The 13,599-nt window shown below is 45.4% G+C and overlaps 1 protein-coding gene across 1 annotated transcript in view; it reads right to left on the minus strand.

The window, feature by feature from the left end:
* LOC123772835 (uncharacterized) overlaps positions 1-13,599 on the minus strand; it is a 328,724-nt gene that overhangs the window by 216,512 nt on the left and 98,613 nt on the right. The window contains exon 7 of the mRNA XM_069323215.1: positions 12,053-12,158. Coding sequence (XP_069179316.1) covers positions 12,053-12,158 — 106 coding nt within the window. The remainder of the gene's footprint in view (positions 1-12,052; positions 12,159-13,599) is intronic.

Genomic DNA, 13,599 nt, shown 5'->3' on the forward strand with positions numbered 1-13,599 from the left:
CCCATGCCAGTATGGTGAACCCCATGCCAGTAAGGTGAACCCCATGCCAGTAAGGTGAACCCCATGCCAGTATGGTGAACCCCATGCCAGTATGGTGAACCCCATGCCAGTATGGTGAACCCCCATGCCAGTAAGGTGAACCCCATGCCAGTAAAGTGAACCTCATGCCAGTAAGGTGAACCCCATGCCAGTAAGGTGAACCCCATGCCAGTAAAGTGAACCTCATGCCAGTAAGGTGAACCCCATGCCAGTAAAGTGAACCTCATGCCAGTAAGGTGAACCCCATGCCAGTATGGTGAACCCCATGCCAGTTAGGTAGAAAAAGAAAAAGGGAGAACTTATTTTGTAGCATGGGCCAGGTCGTAGATATTATGCCCTACGGCGAGGTACATGGACATTAGAAAGGGGGTATTTAGGTTCTGAAAAGAGAGTTTGTTGGTTCTCCCCGTCAACGTCACACACACCTCAAGCCTGGCCCCTTGCCGGGGCCCCGGGAGCAGAACTAGAACCCACTCCGGGTATACTCTTGGAGACTAGATTAATTCCCAGAACCCCCTTTCGGTATTTTCCGGTATCAGGGCCTCCAATTTATCAGGGAGCCACAGACTAAAATGGGGAAGTCATCCCATAACACGGGGCCCCTACTCTGGCTTATTATGACTATAAATGGGTGATGAGCTTCTAGCCAGGAGACTCCCAAACTTAATCATGGTGAGATAATTAAAAGGCGACACTAATCAGCACCGCAGCAGACAACCCTTGTGTGTTGCTACTTCTTCTGACACCGTGTCAGACCAGTGTCAGACTAGTGTCGACTAGTGTCAGACTAGTGTCAGACTAGTGTCGACTAGTGTCAGACCAGTGTCAGACTAGTGTCAGACTAGTGTCAGACCAGTGTCAGACCAGTGTCAGACCAGTATCAGACTAGTGTCAGACCAGTGTCAGACTAGTGTCAGACTAGTGTCAGACTAGTGTCAGGCTAGTGGCAGACTAGTGTCAGACTAGTGTCAGACCAGTGTCAGACTAGTGTCAGACCAGTGTCAGACTAGTGTCAGACCAGTGTCAGACTAGTGTCAGACTAGTGTGAGACTAGTGTCAGACCAGTGTCAGACTAGTGTCAGACTAGTGTCAGACCAGTGTCAGACCAGTGTCAGACTAGTGTCGACTAGTGTCAGACCAGTGTCAGACTAGTGTCAGGCGAGTGTCAGACTAGTGTCAGACCAGTGTCAGACCAGTGTCAAACTAGTGTCAGACTAGTGTCAGGCCAGTGTCAGACCAGTGTCAGACCAGTGTCAAACCAATGTCAGACTAGTGTCAGGCCAGTGTCAGACCTGACTTCTTCTGACACTGCACTAAGTCAGACCACTCACAGGAGAACCAGCCGGAATCACACCAACTTGCAGAAGAGAGGCTTAACGTCACTAACTCTGGCTCAGAACCCGCCTGTTCTGACCTGTACACACCCACACTGAGCCACCAGGGACTTGTCCTTCTCTCCTCAACTCGGGTCTCCTTTTAGGTTCCTTTAATTATTTTTCTTTATCATTGTCCGGTCTGCTGGTCAGAGTTTTTGCCTCTTCCTCTCTCTCTACTAGAGCCTTCACAGGAACAAGTACAAACAAAGTTGTCTAACAGACAAACATTTATTACAAACACAAGAAAGCAAAAATATAATGATTAGACGTTGCTTTGGACGGGATCTCCAACTTGCAGGTCTTGTCTTAGTCACAAACCTTCAGAGTTAAGTATAGCATCAGCTCAATATATTATGGCATACATTAATATAAATATAAGTCAATACAAAAGTAGTCATCAAATGCTATGCCATTCCATGGTCAATATTTATCAAGCACGTCCATATATAATATCTAAATCACTCTACCACTAATAACCTGGGAATATAGCCTCAGGTTACCACTAGGCGCAGATCGCTGACTCTATAAATGCCACACATTCTTCCATATGGTCTCAATGTATCAAATTGTTCTTCACTAGGCTACTGCTCTCTTTGCTTTATCAATTCGCTGCGCAGAAATCCCTTTACCAGCATGACTAGGCTTCAACATATCAATCAATAACCATAAATATATATTCTCGCTTGCTTCCCGACGTCAAAATGATGCCTGGAGTTCACCTCTCGCAGGGGGCTCATAAATTCTCCATCCCACTGATATTTATATATATTCATTAAATATATAAATGATTTACTTTCAGGTTTGAGCAGCAATATTTGCAAATTTGCCGATGATACACAAATCGGGAATGAAATAAACACGGAAAAAGACTCACTATCACTTAAAAACGATCAAACAGAGTTTTGAAATGGTCAAAAGATTGGCAGATGCAGTTTAATGCTGACAAATGTAAGGTTTTGAGGCTAGGTAATGATGATAGAGTTACAAGAAACGAGCTTGATGGTATTGACATTGCTAAGTCGGATTGTAAAAGGGATCTGAGAGTAATGATTAGTAAGAATTTGAAACCAAAAAATCAATGCATAAAAGTTCGTAATAAGGCAAATAAGACACTGGGATTTATTAATTGAAGCGTTAGTAACAAGACACCTGGTGTTGTTCTTCAGCTATATCATGCTCTGGTTAGGCCCCATTTAGATTATGCAGTTCAGTTTTGGTCGCCGTATTATAGAATGTATATAAATTCACTAGAAAGCGTCCAGCGTAGGTTGACAAAGTTAATCCCCCAAATTAGAAACCTGTCATATGAAGAAAGATTGATAAAGCTTATATTACATCGTTGACCAAATCACACACTAGAAATTGAAGGGACGACGACGTTTCGGTCCATCCTGGACTATTATCAAGTCGACTGTCGACTTAAGAATGATCCAGGACGAACCGAAACGTCGTCATCTCTTCAATTTCTTGTATATGGTTTGGTCAATATTTTTCAGCCACGTTATTGGGACTCATCATCTACACATTACCAAGTTGATTCTTATGTTCTTATAGTCACTCCACTTGAAACATTTTCCCATTCCGACTTAACTCCATGTATACTAACTCTTTGTTTCCTTAGAAATAGCCATGAACGATTAAAACGATTCTTCGCGGCAGGGGATCGTATTCCAGGGACCTGCCCGAAACGCTACGCGTACTAGTGGCTGTACAAGAATGTAACAACTCCTGTACATATCTCAAAAAAAAAGAACATAAGAATGAAGGCAACTGCAGAAGACCTATTGGCCCGTACGAGGCAGCTCCTATTTATAACCACCCAATCCCACTCATATATAGGTCCAACCATCGCTTGAAACAATCAAGGGACCCCATCTCCACCACGTTACACGGTAATTGGTTCCACAAATCAATAACCCTGTTCCTGAGCCAGTATTTACCCAGGGTCTTTTCTAAATCTAAACTTATCCAATATATACCCATTGTTTCGTGTTCTGTCTTGTGTTGATACTTTTAATACCCCTATTAATATCCCCCATGTTACATCTATTCATCCACTTGTTAACCTCTAGCATGTCACACTTAACTCTTTGCCTTTCTAAAAGCGAAGAATTAGAAAGGTATTCTTCACCATGCTTTAATCCAACTTAATACTGAACCCCCAATACCCCCCCCCCTCCTCTCTCTCTCTCTCTCTCATAAACCAGATACCAGCAGGGTATAATATTACGATCGACAAGGTTATATTCTTGAGGTTATCTTGAGATGATTTCGGGGCTTTTAGTGTCCCCGCGGCCCGGTCCTCGACCAGGCCTCCACCCCCAGGAAGCAGCCCGTGACAGCTGACTAACACCCAGGTACCTATTTTACTGCTAGGTAACAGGGGCATAGGGTGAAAGAAACTCTGCCCATTGTTTCTCGCCGGCGCCCGGGACCATAGGATCAGAAGTCCAGCGCGCTGTTCGCTCGGCCGACCGACTCGCTACTCCGACCAGGTAAACCAAGTTGCAAAAAATTGTACACTTCGCAGGGTAATTCACGACGCAACTGCTCAGCTTGGGCCCCAAGGAGACGAGTACAAGACCCCTGCACGCCTGGGGCCAGATTGACGAAGCAGTTACGCAAGTACTTACGAACCTGTTCATCTTTTCTCAATCTCTGATGGCTTTGGTTTAATTTATTAAACAGTTTACAGGCATGATAACTTCCGAATTAACTGTTGTCGTTGTTATAAACAGCCTCCTTGTGCTTCGGAGCTCATTAACTGTTTAATAATTGTAAACAAAGCCGCCAAAAATTGAGAAGAGATGTACAGGTTCGTAAATGCTTGCGTAACTGCTTCGTGAATCTGGCCCCAGGCACTTAACTGTGCTTTGTAAGAGGTTAGTTACAGAGCTAGTAAGCTGAGATTTGCTTAATGCACTACAATGATAGAAGGAGTGAGCTTAACCCAGCTTGTGTTTGTGGTGAAGGACATTCATCTCGTTTGTGCCGAAAGGAATCCAAATGTTTGTGTGTTTGAGTGAAGTGTTTCAAGCAAGTTCTTGAAGAGTAAAACTACCGCCTTAGAGCCCGATCAATATCAAGACATCGTTGTGTCTTGATATCAAGACAAGACCTTCGATCTTAATCTTCGACAAGACCTTCTATAGACCGATCAATATCAAGACATCGTTGTGTCTTGATATCAAGACAAGACCTTCGATCTTGATCTTCGACAAGACCTTCTATAGACCGATCAATATCAAGACCTTCGTTGACATCTAGAGATGTCAACGAAGGTCTTAATAAGATGCAACATATTACACAGAGCTGCAACATCATAGAGATCTGCAACATAACGCACTTGGTTACAACATAGTGTATATGTGCAACATATCGTACAGACCTGCAAGAAATGGTTCAAAGCCAGAAAGATCGCGAGCTGTCCAGATTCTCAGCTATCTTGATGATTCCTAGCTCCCCGGAAGATTCCTAGCTGCCCGGAAGATTCCTAGCTGCCCGGAAGATTCCTAGCTGCCCGGAAGATTCCTAGCTGCCCGGAAGATTCCTAGCTCCCCGGAAGATTCCGAGCTGCCCGGAAGATTCCTAGCTGCCTGGAAGATTCCTAGCTGCCTGTAAGATTCCTAGCTGCCTGTAAGATTCCTAGCTGCCCGGAAGATTCCTAGCTGCCCGGAAGATTCCTAGCTGCCCGGAAGATTCCTAGCTGCCTGGAAGATTCCTAGCTGCCTGTAAGATTCCTAGCTCCCCGGAAGATTCCTAGCTACCCGGAAGATTCCTAGCTGCCCGGAAGATTCCTAGCTGCCCGGAAGATTCCTAGCTGCCCGGAAGATTCCTAGCTGCCCGGAAGATTCCTAGCTGCCCGGAAGATTCCTAGCCGCCCGGAAGATTCCTAGCTGCCTGGAAGATTCCTAGCTCCCCGGAAGATTCCTAGCTCCCCGGAAGATTCCTAGCTCCCCGGAAGATTCCTAGCTGCCTGTAAGATTCCTAGCTCCCCGGAAGATTCCTAGCTGCCCGGAAGATTCCTAGCTACCTGGAAGATTCCTAGCTCCCCGGAAGATTCCTAGCTGCCTGGAAGATTCCTAGCTCCCCGGAAGATTCCTAGCTCCCCGGAAGATTCCTAGCTCCCCGGAAGATTCCTAGCTGCCCGGAAGATTCCTAGCTACCTGGAAGATTCCTAGCTCCCCGGAAGATTCCTAGCTCCCCGGAAGATTCCTAGCTGCCTGGAAGATTCCTAGCTCCCCGGAAGATTCCTAGCTGCCTGGAAGATTCCTAGCTCCCCGGAAGATTCCTAGCTGCCTGGAAGATTCCTAGCTGCCTGTAAGATTCCTAGCTCCCCGGAAGATTCCTAGCTACCCGGAAGATTCCTAGCTGCCCGGAAGATTCCTAGCTGCCCGGAAGATTCCTAGCTGCCCGGAAGATTCCTAGCTGCCCGGAAGATTCCTAGCTGCCCGGAAGATTCCTAGCCGCCCGGAAGATTCCTAGCTGCCTGGAAGATTCCTAGCTCCCCGGAAGATTCCTAGCTCCCCGGAAGATTCCTAGCTACCCGGAAGATTCCTAGCTGCCCGGAAGATTCCTACCTGCCTGTAAGATTCCTAGCTGCCCGGAAGATTCCTACCTGCCTGGAAGATTCCTAGCTGCCCGGAAGATTCCTAGCTGCCCGGAAGATTCCTAGCTGCCCGGAAGATTCCTAGCTGCCCGGAAGATTCCTAGCTGCCCGGAAGATTCCTAGCTGCCCGGAAGATTCCTAGCTGCCCGGAAGATTCCTAGCTGCCCGGAAGATTCCTAGCTGCCCGGAAGATTCCTAGCTGCCCGGAAGATTCCTAGCTGCCCGGAAGATTCCTAGCTGCCCGGAAGATTCCTAGCTGCCCGGAAGATTCCAAGCTGGCCGGAAGATTTCTAGCTGCCTGTAAGATTCCTAGCTGCCCGGAAGATTCCTAGCTGCCTGGAAGATTCCTAGCTGCCCGGAAGATTCCTAGCTGCCTGGAAGATTCCTAGCTGCCCGGAAGATTCCTAGCCGCCCGGAAGATTCCTAGCTGCCTGTAAAAATCCTTGCTGCCTGGAAGATTCCTAGCTGCCTGGAAGATTCCTAGCTGCCTGGAAGATTCCTAGCAGCCTGTAAGAATCCTTGCTGCCTGGAAGATTCCTAGCTGCCTGGAAGATTTCTAGCTGCCTGTAAGATTCCTAGCTGCCCGGAAGATTCCTAGCTGCCTGGAAGATTCCTAGCTGCCCGGAAGATTCCTAGCTCCCCGGAAGATTCCTAGCTGCCTGTAAGAATCCTTGCTGCCTGGAAGATTTCTAGCTGCCTGGAAGATTCCTAGCTGCCTGGAAGATTCCTAGCTGCCTGTAAGAATCCTTGCTGCCTGGAAGATTCCTAGCTGCCTGGAAGATTCCTAGCTGCCTGGAAGATTCCTAGCTGCCTGGAAGATTCCTAGCTGCCTGTAAGAATCTTTGCTGCCTGGAAGATTCCTAGCTGCCTGGAAGATTCCTAGCTACCTGGAAGATTCCTAGCTGCCTGGAAGATTCCTAGCTGCCTGGAAGATTCCTAGCTCCCTGTAAGATTCCTAGCTACCTGGAAGATTCCTAGCTGCCTGGAAGATTCCTAGCTGCCTGGAAGATTCCTAGCTACCTGTAAAATTCCTAGCTACCTGGAAGATTCCTAGCTGCCTGGAAGATTCCTAGTTGCCTGGAAGATTCCTAGCTGCCTGGAAGATTCCTAGCTGCCCGGAAGATTCCTAGCTACCTGGAAGATTCCTAGCTGCCTGGAAGATTCCTAGCTACCCGGAAGATTCCTAGCTGCCCGGAAGATTCCTAGCTACCCGGAAGATTCCTAGCTACCCGGAAGATTCCTAGCTACCCGGAAGATTCCTAGCTACCCGGAAGATTCCTAGCTACCCGGAAGATTCCTAGCTACCCGGAAGATTCCTAGCTACCCGGAAGATTCCTAGCTGCCCGGAAGATTCCTAGCTGCCCGGAAGATTTCTAGCTCTACAAGAAGCATGTAAGTGTAAGAGTAGTGACCCCAGTCCGATTACTATCCTGTCAGTCATAGTTAGCATCTCAGCGATCATTTACTAACGATATTAAATTTGCTTTTCGACGGAAGATTGTGCAAGTTTAATGTAAATAATACTAATAATTCATTGTGTTGTGGGGGCAGGCAGATAGTGTGTGTATATATATATATATATATATATATATATATATATATATATATATATATATATATATATATATATATATATATATAAATTCAAAATGCTCTTCCAGACATTCTCGTTGTCGAGCCACCGGACTGCACTCTCCTGGGTGCCCCCACTGGCCCACGAGCAATCGAGGAGGTCCTGGCTGCAAAAATCACTGACTTAAAGAGAATGCTGGACAGGATTGACAAGATTGATGCCCATGATGCTCTCTTTCTCCTTACAAGATGCCTGTCTCTCCCTAAGTTGACCTACTTTCTGAGATGTTCTCCATCCTACAGCAGCCCTAAGTTAAATGTGTATGACACCCTTCTGAGGTCCATGCTGGTGAAAGTCCTGAACCTGCCATTGGACGACTCTCAGTGGGAGCAAGCAACCCTTCCTGTAAGACTCGGCGGCCTTGGTGTCCGCACAGCCTCCCAAATTGCTCTACCAGCCTTCCTTTCCTCCTCTCATGCATCGCACGACCTCGTCAGAGATATTTTACCTGCAACCCTGAGAGATTCAGCAGGAATACACGATCCTGCTTTCACTGAATGTTCAAATCAGTGGGATGTTCTTGCAGCCCCAGCAACCATTATAGAGCCAACAAAACAACACAAACAGTCCGGCTGGGACCACCCTCTAGTGGAAAAAGTAGCTGATGCCATGCTAAGCGTCGCAACATCAGACAAGGAGAAAGCCCGCCTCAGAGCAGTGCGTGCCCCCCATGCAGGAGACTTCCTCCTGGCCGTACCCATGTCTGCAATGGGCACGCGCCTAGATCCAGAATCCCTTCGTGTAGCAGTGGCCCTCCGCCTTGGTGCCCCAATTCACACTGAATACAAGTGTATTTGCAACAGGGTGGAAGCAGACCAATACGGACTGCATGGGTTGCATTGCGGAAGCACAAAGGGCTGGCATGCAAGACACAACGAGGTCAATGACATCATCAAGAGAAGCCTCGTCTCAGCTGGGTGCCCAGCGGAGAGAGAACCTCGCATCCTAGGGGTCCAAAACCCGGATTTCCCCGCACTTCGCCCTGATGGCATCACCATATACTCATGGAAGGAGGGTAGACAGTTGGTGTGGGACTACACATGTGTATCCACCCTGGCTGACACCTATGTACACTTCAGAGCTGATCAAGCAGGTGGGGCGGCCAACCACAGGGAAACAGCAAAATCACTCAAGTACAGGCGACTGGAAGGTCAATACCTCTTTGTTCCCATAGCGTCTGAGACGCATGGCCCCTGGGGCAAGAGTGCCTTGGGATTTCTCAAGGAATTGGGTTCCAAGCTCATTGACGTCACCAGAGACCCAAGGGCTTCCAGTTTTTTGTTTCAGCGTCTCAGTGTGGCGATCCAGAGGGGAAATGCTTGCTGCGTCCTCGGTTCCTGTCCAGAAGCGGAGGAGCTTCAAGAGATCCATAACCTTTAGGCATTTGTCTTGTATGTTTTGTAACCTTTAAATACACAATAAAGGAAAAAAAAAAGGGAAGGGGGTGGTAGGAGAAAAGCACATAGAAACTGTATTGGAGGGGACCTACATTCCCTCCAATGCGTTATGTGTGGTTTCCTCCGAGGCTATGGGTCCCCCTTCTTCCAGCCAGAGGTGGTACTCCCTTCCCTATATATATATATATATATATATATATATATATATATATATATATATATATATATATATATATATATATATATATATATACAAAAAATATTCAAGGAAGGGGGTGGTAGGAGAAAAGCACACAGAAACTGTATTGGAGGGGATCTAAACATTCCCTCTAATGCGTTATGCGTGGTTTCCTCCGAGGCTATGGGTCCCCCTTCTTCCAGCTAGAGGTGGTACTCCCTTCCCTATATATATATATATATATATATATATATATATATATATATATATATATATATATATATATATATATATATATATATATATGTCGTACCTAGTAGCCAGAACGCACTTCTCAGCCTACTATGCAAGGCCAGATTTGCCTAATAAGCCAAGTTTTCATGAATTAATTGTTTTTCGACTATATATATATATATATATATATATATATATATATATATATATATATATATATATATATATATATATATATATATATATATATGTCGTACCTAGTAGCCAGAACGCACTTCTCAGCCTACTATTTAAGGCCCGATTTGCCTAATAAGCCAAGTTTTCCTGAATTAATATATTTTCTCTAATTTTTTTCTGATGAAATGATAAAGCTTCCCATTTCATTATGTATGAGGTCAATTTTCTTTTATTGGAGTTAAAAGTAACGTAGATATATGACCGAACCTAACCAACCCTACCTAACCTAACCTAACCTATCTTTATAGGTTAGGTTAGGTTAGGTAGCCGAAAAAGTTAGGTTAGGTTAGGTTAGGTAGGTTAGGTAGTCGAAAAACAATTAATTCATGAAAACTTGGCTTATTAGGCAAATCGGGCCTCGCATAGTAGGCTGAGAAGTGCGCTCTTGCTACTAGGTACGACATATATATATATATATATATATATATATATATATATATATATATATATATATATATATGTGTATATCACGAAAATAAACACGTGATTAAGAATGTGACAATGTCAGACCACGGAGGAAAAATGAAACAGGAAATTTCCTTAAGTACTTTCGTATATTAAATACATCTTCAGAAGGTCCAAACCTTCTGAAGATGTATTTAATATACGAAAGTACTTAAGGAAATTTCCTGTTTCATTTTTCCTCCGTGGTCTGACATTGTCATATATATATATATATATATATATATATATATATATATATATATATATATATATATATATATATATATATATATATATATATATGTTAGGCTTATATCGAGGTCCACACACTCCCTCCCCCCTTCTACCCATCGACTTGGGCTGGACAGTAGAGCGACGGTCTTGCTTCCTGCAAGTCCGCGTTCAATCCCCGACCGTCCAAGTGGTTGGGCACCATTCTTTTGACGTCCCATCCCTAATCCTTATCCTGACCCCATCCCAGTGCTATATAGTCGTAATGGCTTGGTGCTTTCTCCAAACAATTACCTTCCCCTCCAGCCCGGGATTCGAACCCGGAGTTCCCGATTATGAGTCGAGAACTCTTTGTTAGTGTAAAGAGTTTGTGAACAAGAAAATCATTTGCAGTATAAACAGTTATTTTCAGTGATATTATTTTATTTCGACTCGAATTTCATTTATACTTCTGAAATGTGTCCAGAGTTCGAATTTATGCCATTACAGTGTTACCTTAGTATACAGCAGGAGTAGTGTTACCTTAGTGTACAGCAGTAGTGTTACCTTAGTGTACAGCAGGAGTAGTGTTACCTTAGAGTACAGCAGGAGTAGTGTTACCTTAGTGTACAGCAGTAGTGTTACCTTAGTGTACAGCAGGAGTAGTGTTACCTTAGAGTACAGCAGGAGTAGTGTTACCTTAGTGTACAGCAGGACCATTGCTACCTCAGTGTACAGCAGGAGCAGTGCTACCTTAGTGTACAGCAGGAGTAGTGTTACCTTAGTGTACAGCAGTAGTGTTACCTTAGTGTACAGCAGGACCAGTGCTACCTTAGAGTACAGCAGGAGTAGTGTTACCTTAGTGTACAGCAGGAGCAGTGTTACCTTAGTGTACAGCAGTAGTGTTACCTTAGTGTACAGCAGGAGTAGTGTTACCTTAGTGTACAGCAGGAGCAGTGTTACCTTAGTGTACAGCAGGAGTAGTGTTACCTTAGTGTACAGCAGGACCAGTGCTACCTTAGAGTACAGCAGGAGTAGTGTTACCTTAGTGTACAGCAGTAGTGTTACCTTAGTGAACAGCAGGACCAGTGCTACCTTAGAGTACAGCAGGAGTAGTGTTACCTTAGTGTACAGCAGGACCATTGCTACCTCAGTGTACAGCAGGAGCAGTGCTACCTTAGTGTACAGCAGGACCATTGCTACCTCAGTGTACAGCAGGAGCAGTGTTACCTTAGTGTACAGCAGGAGTAGTGTTACCTTAGTGTACAGCAGGAGTAGTGTTACCTTAGAGTACAGCAGGAGCAGTGTTACCTTAGTGTACAGCAGGAGCAGTGCTACCTTAGTGTACAGCATATTTACCCAAAAGATTACAAAATAACCCACAATAACACACCGTTTAGAGTACAGATGAGACCAGTTGTCTTAAGAATACAGACGGACACAATGGTACCCAGATTAGAGAACCAGTAGCCATAAAGAAGAAATTATTTTAGTCTCCCCTAGATCTTCATTTAAAGAAAACCAAATTCTTCAGTTTCAAAGAAAATGAGTTAAGCATAGAATTTAATATTTTGAACTAACGATTTATAATAAAGGTATAACTTGAGCCATAAAGTAGAGGAGAGTGAGAGCGCCAAGACTACAGAAGACGCTGTGGTGGTCGGCGGGGCCAGGGTGGGCTGAGGCGGTACTCACGGCATTGAGGGTCCAGTCGTAGTGGTAAGTGTAGGCGACCTCTCCCGCCGCTGCCCTCGACACTAGCGCCTTCATCGCTGAGTCCTGGATGCAGTCCGCAAGGAACCTGTAATGTTCAGTGGCCTCTTAACTGAGGTGTGACAGGCAGAATGGGGGATGGGAATGGAGGAAGGGAAGGGGGGAGAAAGAGGGATGGAAGAGGGATTTAGGGAGGAAAGTATGAGTGTGTCCAATCTCCTAAATGGGTAGGCGGACTCTGTCATTTCAGGATTTAAGATGTGTTTGGATCCTCCTTCCGCCAATCTCCTTCTTCGTCCAATTCCTTGAGTTAAACACTCTCACATCAGCATTTACGTCTGGCTCTCTCGTGTGCTCAATATTCACCCATGCTCCATTACTCAAATAGTTTATTATTGTCTGCTTTGTCTAGTGTTCAGGGTACTTTGAATGTGGTGATCATGTCTCCTATGACCCTTGTATCTCCTTACACACAGAAATCACAATTGGGTGATACATCAAATGAACAAATCCACAAGGGCCGTGACGAGGATTCGAACCTGCGTCTGAGAGCATCCCAGACGCTGCCTTAATTGAATTAGCTACGACATGATCAAAAGGTCTAAAACCCTGGTTTGTGCCTCGGAGAGGCTGCAGGATCCAGTAAGTTCAGTAGAACTTCGGTTTCAACTAATTTTGACCATGTCGTAACTCAGTCGATTAGAGCAGCGTCTGGGATGCTCTTGGATGCAGGTTCAAATCCTTGTCACGGCCCTTGTGGATTTGTTCATTTGATGCACCACGCAATTGTAATTTCAGTGATATAGGTCTATAGTTGTGTGTGTGTGTGTGTGTGTGTGTGTGTGTGTGTGTGTGTATTCACCTAGTTGTATTTACCTAATTGTGCTTGCTGAGGCCGAGCTCTGCTCTTTCAGCCCGCCTCTCAACTGTCAATCAACTGTTTCTACTACTACTATTTTTTTTCACACCCCACACACACACACACACACACACACACACCAGGAAGCAGCCCGTGGCAGCTGACTAACTCCCAGGTACCTATTTACTGCTGGTAACAGGGGCATAGAGTGAAAGAAACTCTGCTCATCGTTTCTCGCCGGCGCCCAGGATCGAACCCGGGACCACAGGTTAACGTGTCCAGAGTGCTGTCCGCTCGGCCGGCCGGCTCCCTGTACTCACCTATTTGTACTCATCTATTTGTGCTTGTGGGGGTTGAGCTTTGGCTCTTTGGTCTCGCCTCTCAACTGTCAATCAACAGGTGTACAGGTTCCTGAGCCTATTGGGCTCTATCATATCTACACTTGAAACTGTGTATGGAGTCAGCCTCCACCACATCACTTCCTAATGCTTTCCATCTGTTAACTACTCTGACACTGAAAAAGTTCTTTCTAACGTCCCTGTGGCTCATGTGGGTACTCAGTTTCCACCTGTGTCCCCTTGTTCGCGTCCCACCAGTGTTGAATAGCTTATTCTTGTCTACCCGGTCGACTTCCCAGAGGATTTTGTAGGTTGTGATCATGTCTCTCCTT

This window comes from Procambarus clarkii, chromosome 12, assembly GCF_040958095.1.
Source record: "Procambarus clarkii isolate CNS0578487 chromosome 12, FALCON_Pclarkii_2.0, whole genome shotgun sequence".
Lineage (NCBI taxonomy): Eukaryota > Metazoa > Arthropoda > Malacostraca > Decapoda > Cambaridae > Procambarus > Procambarus clarkii.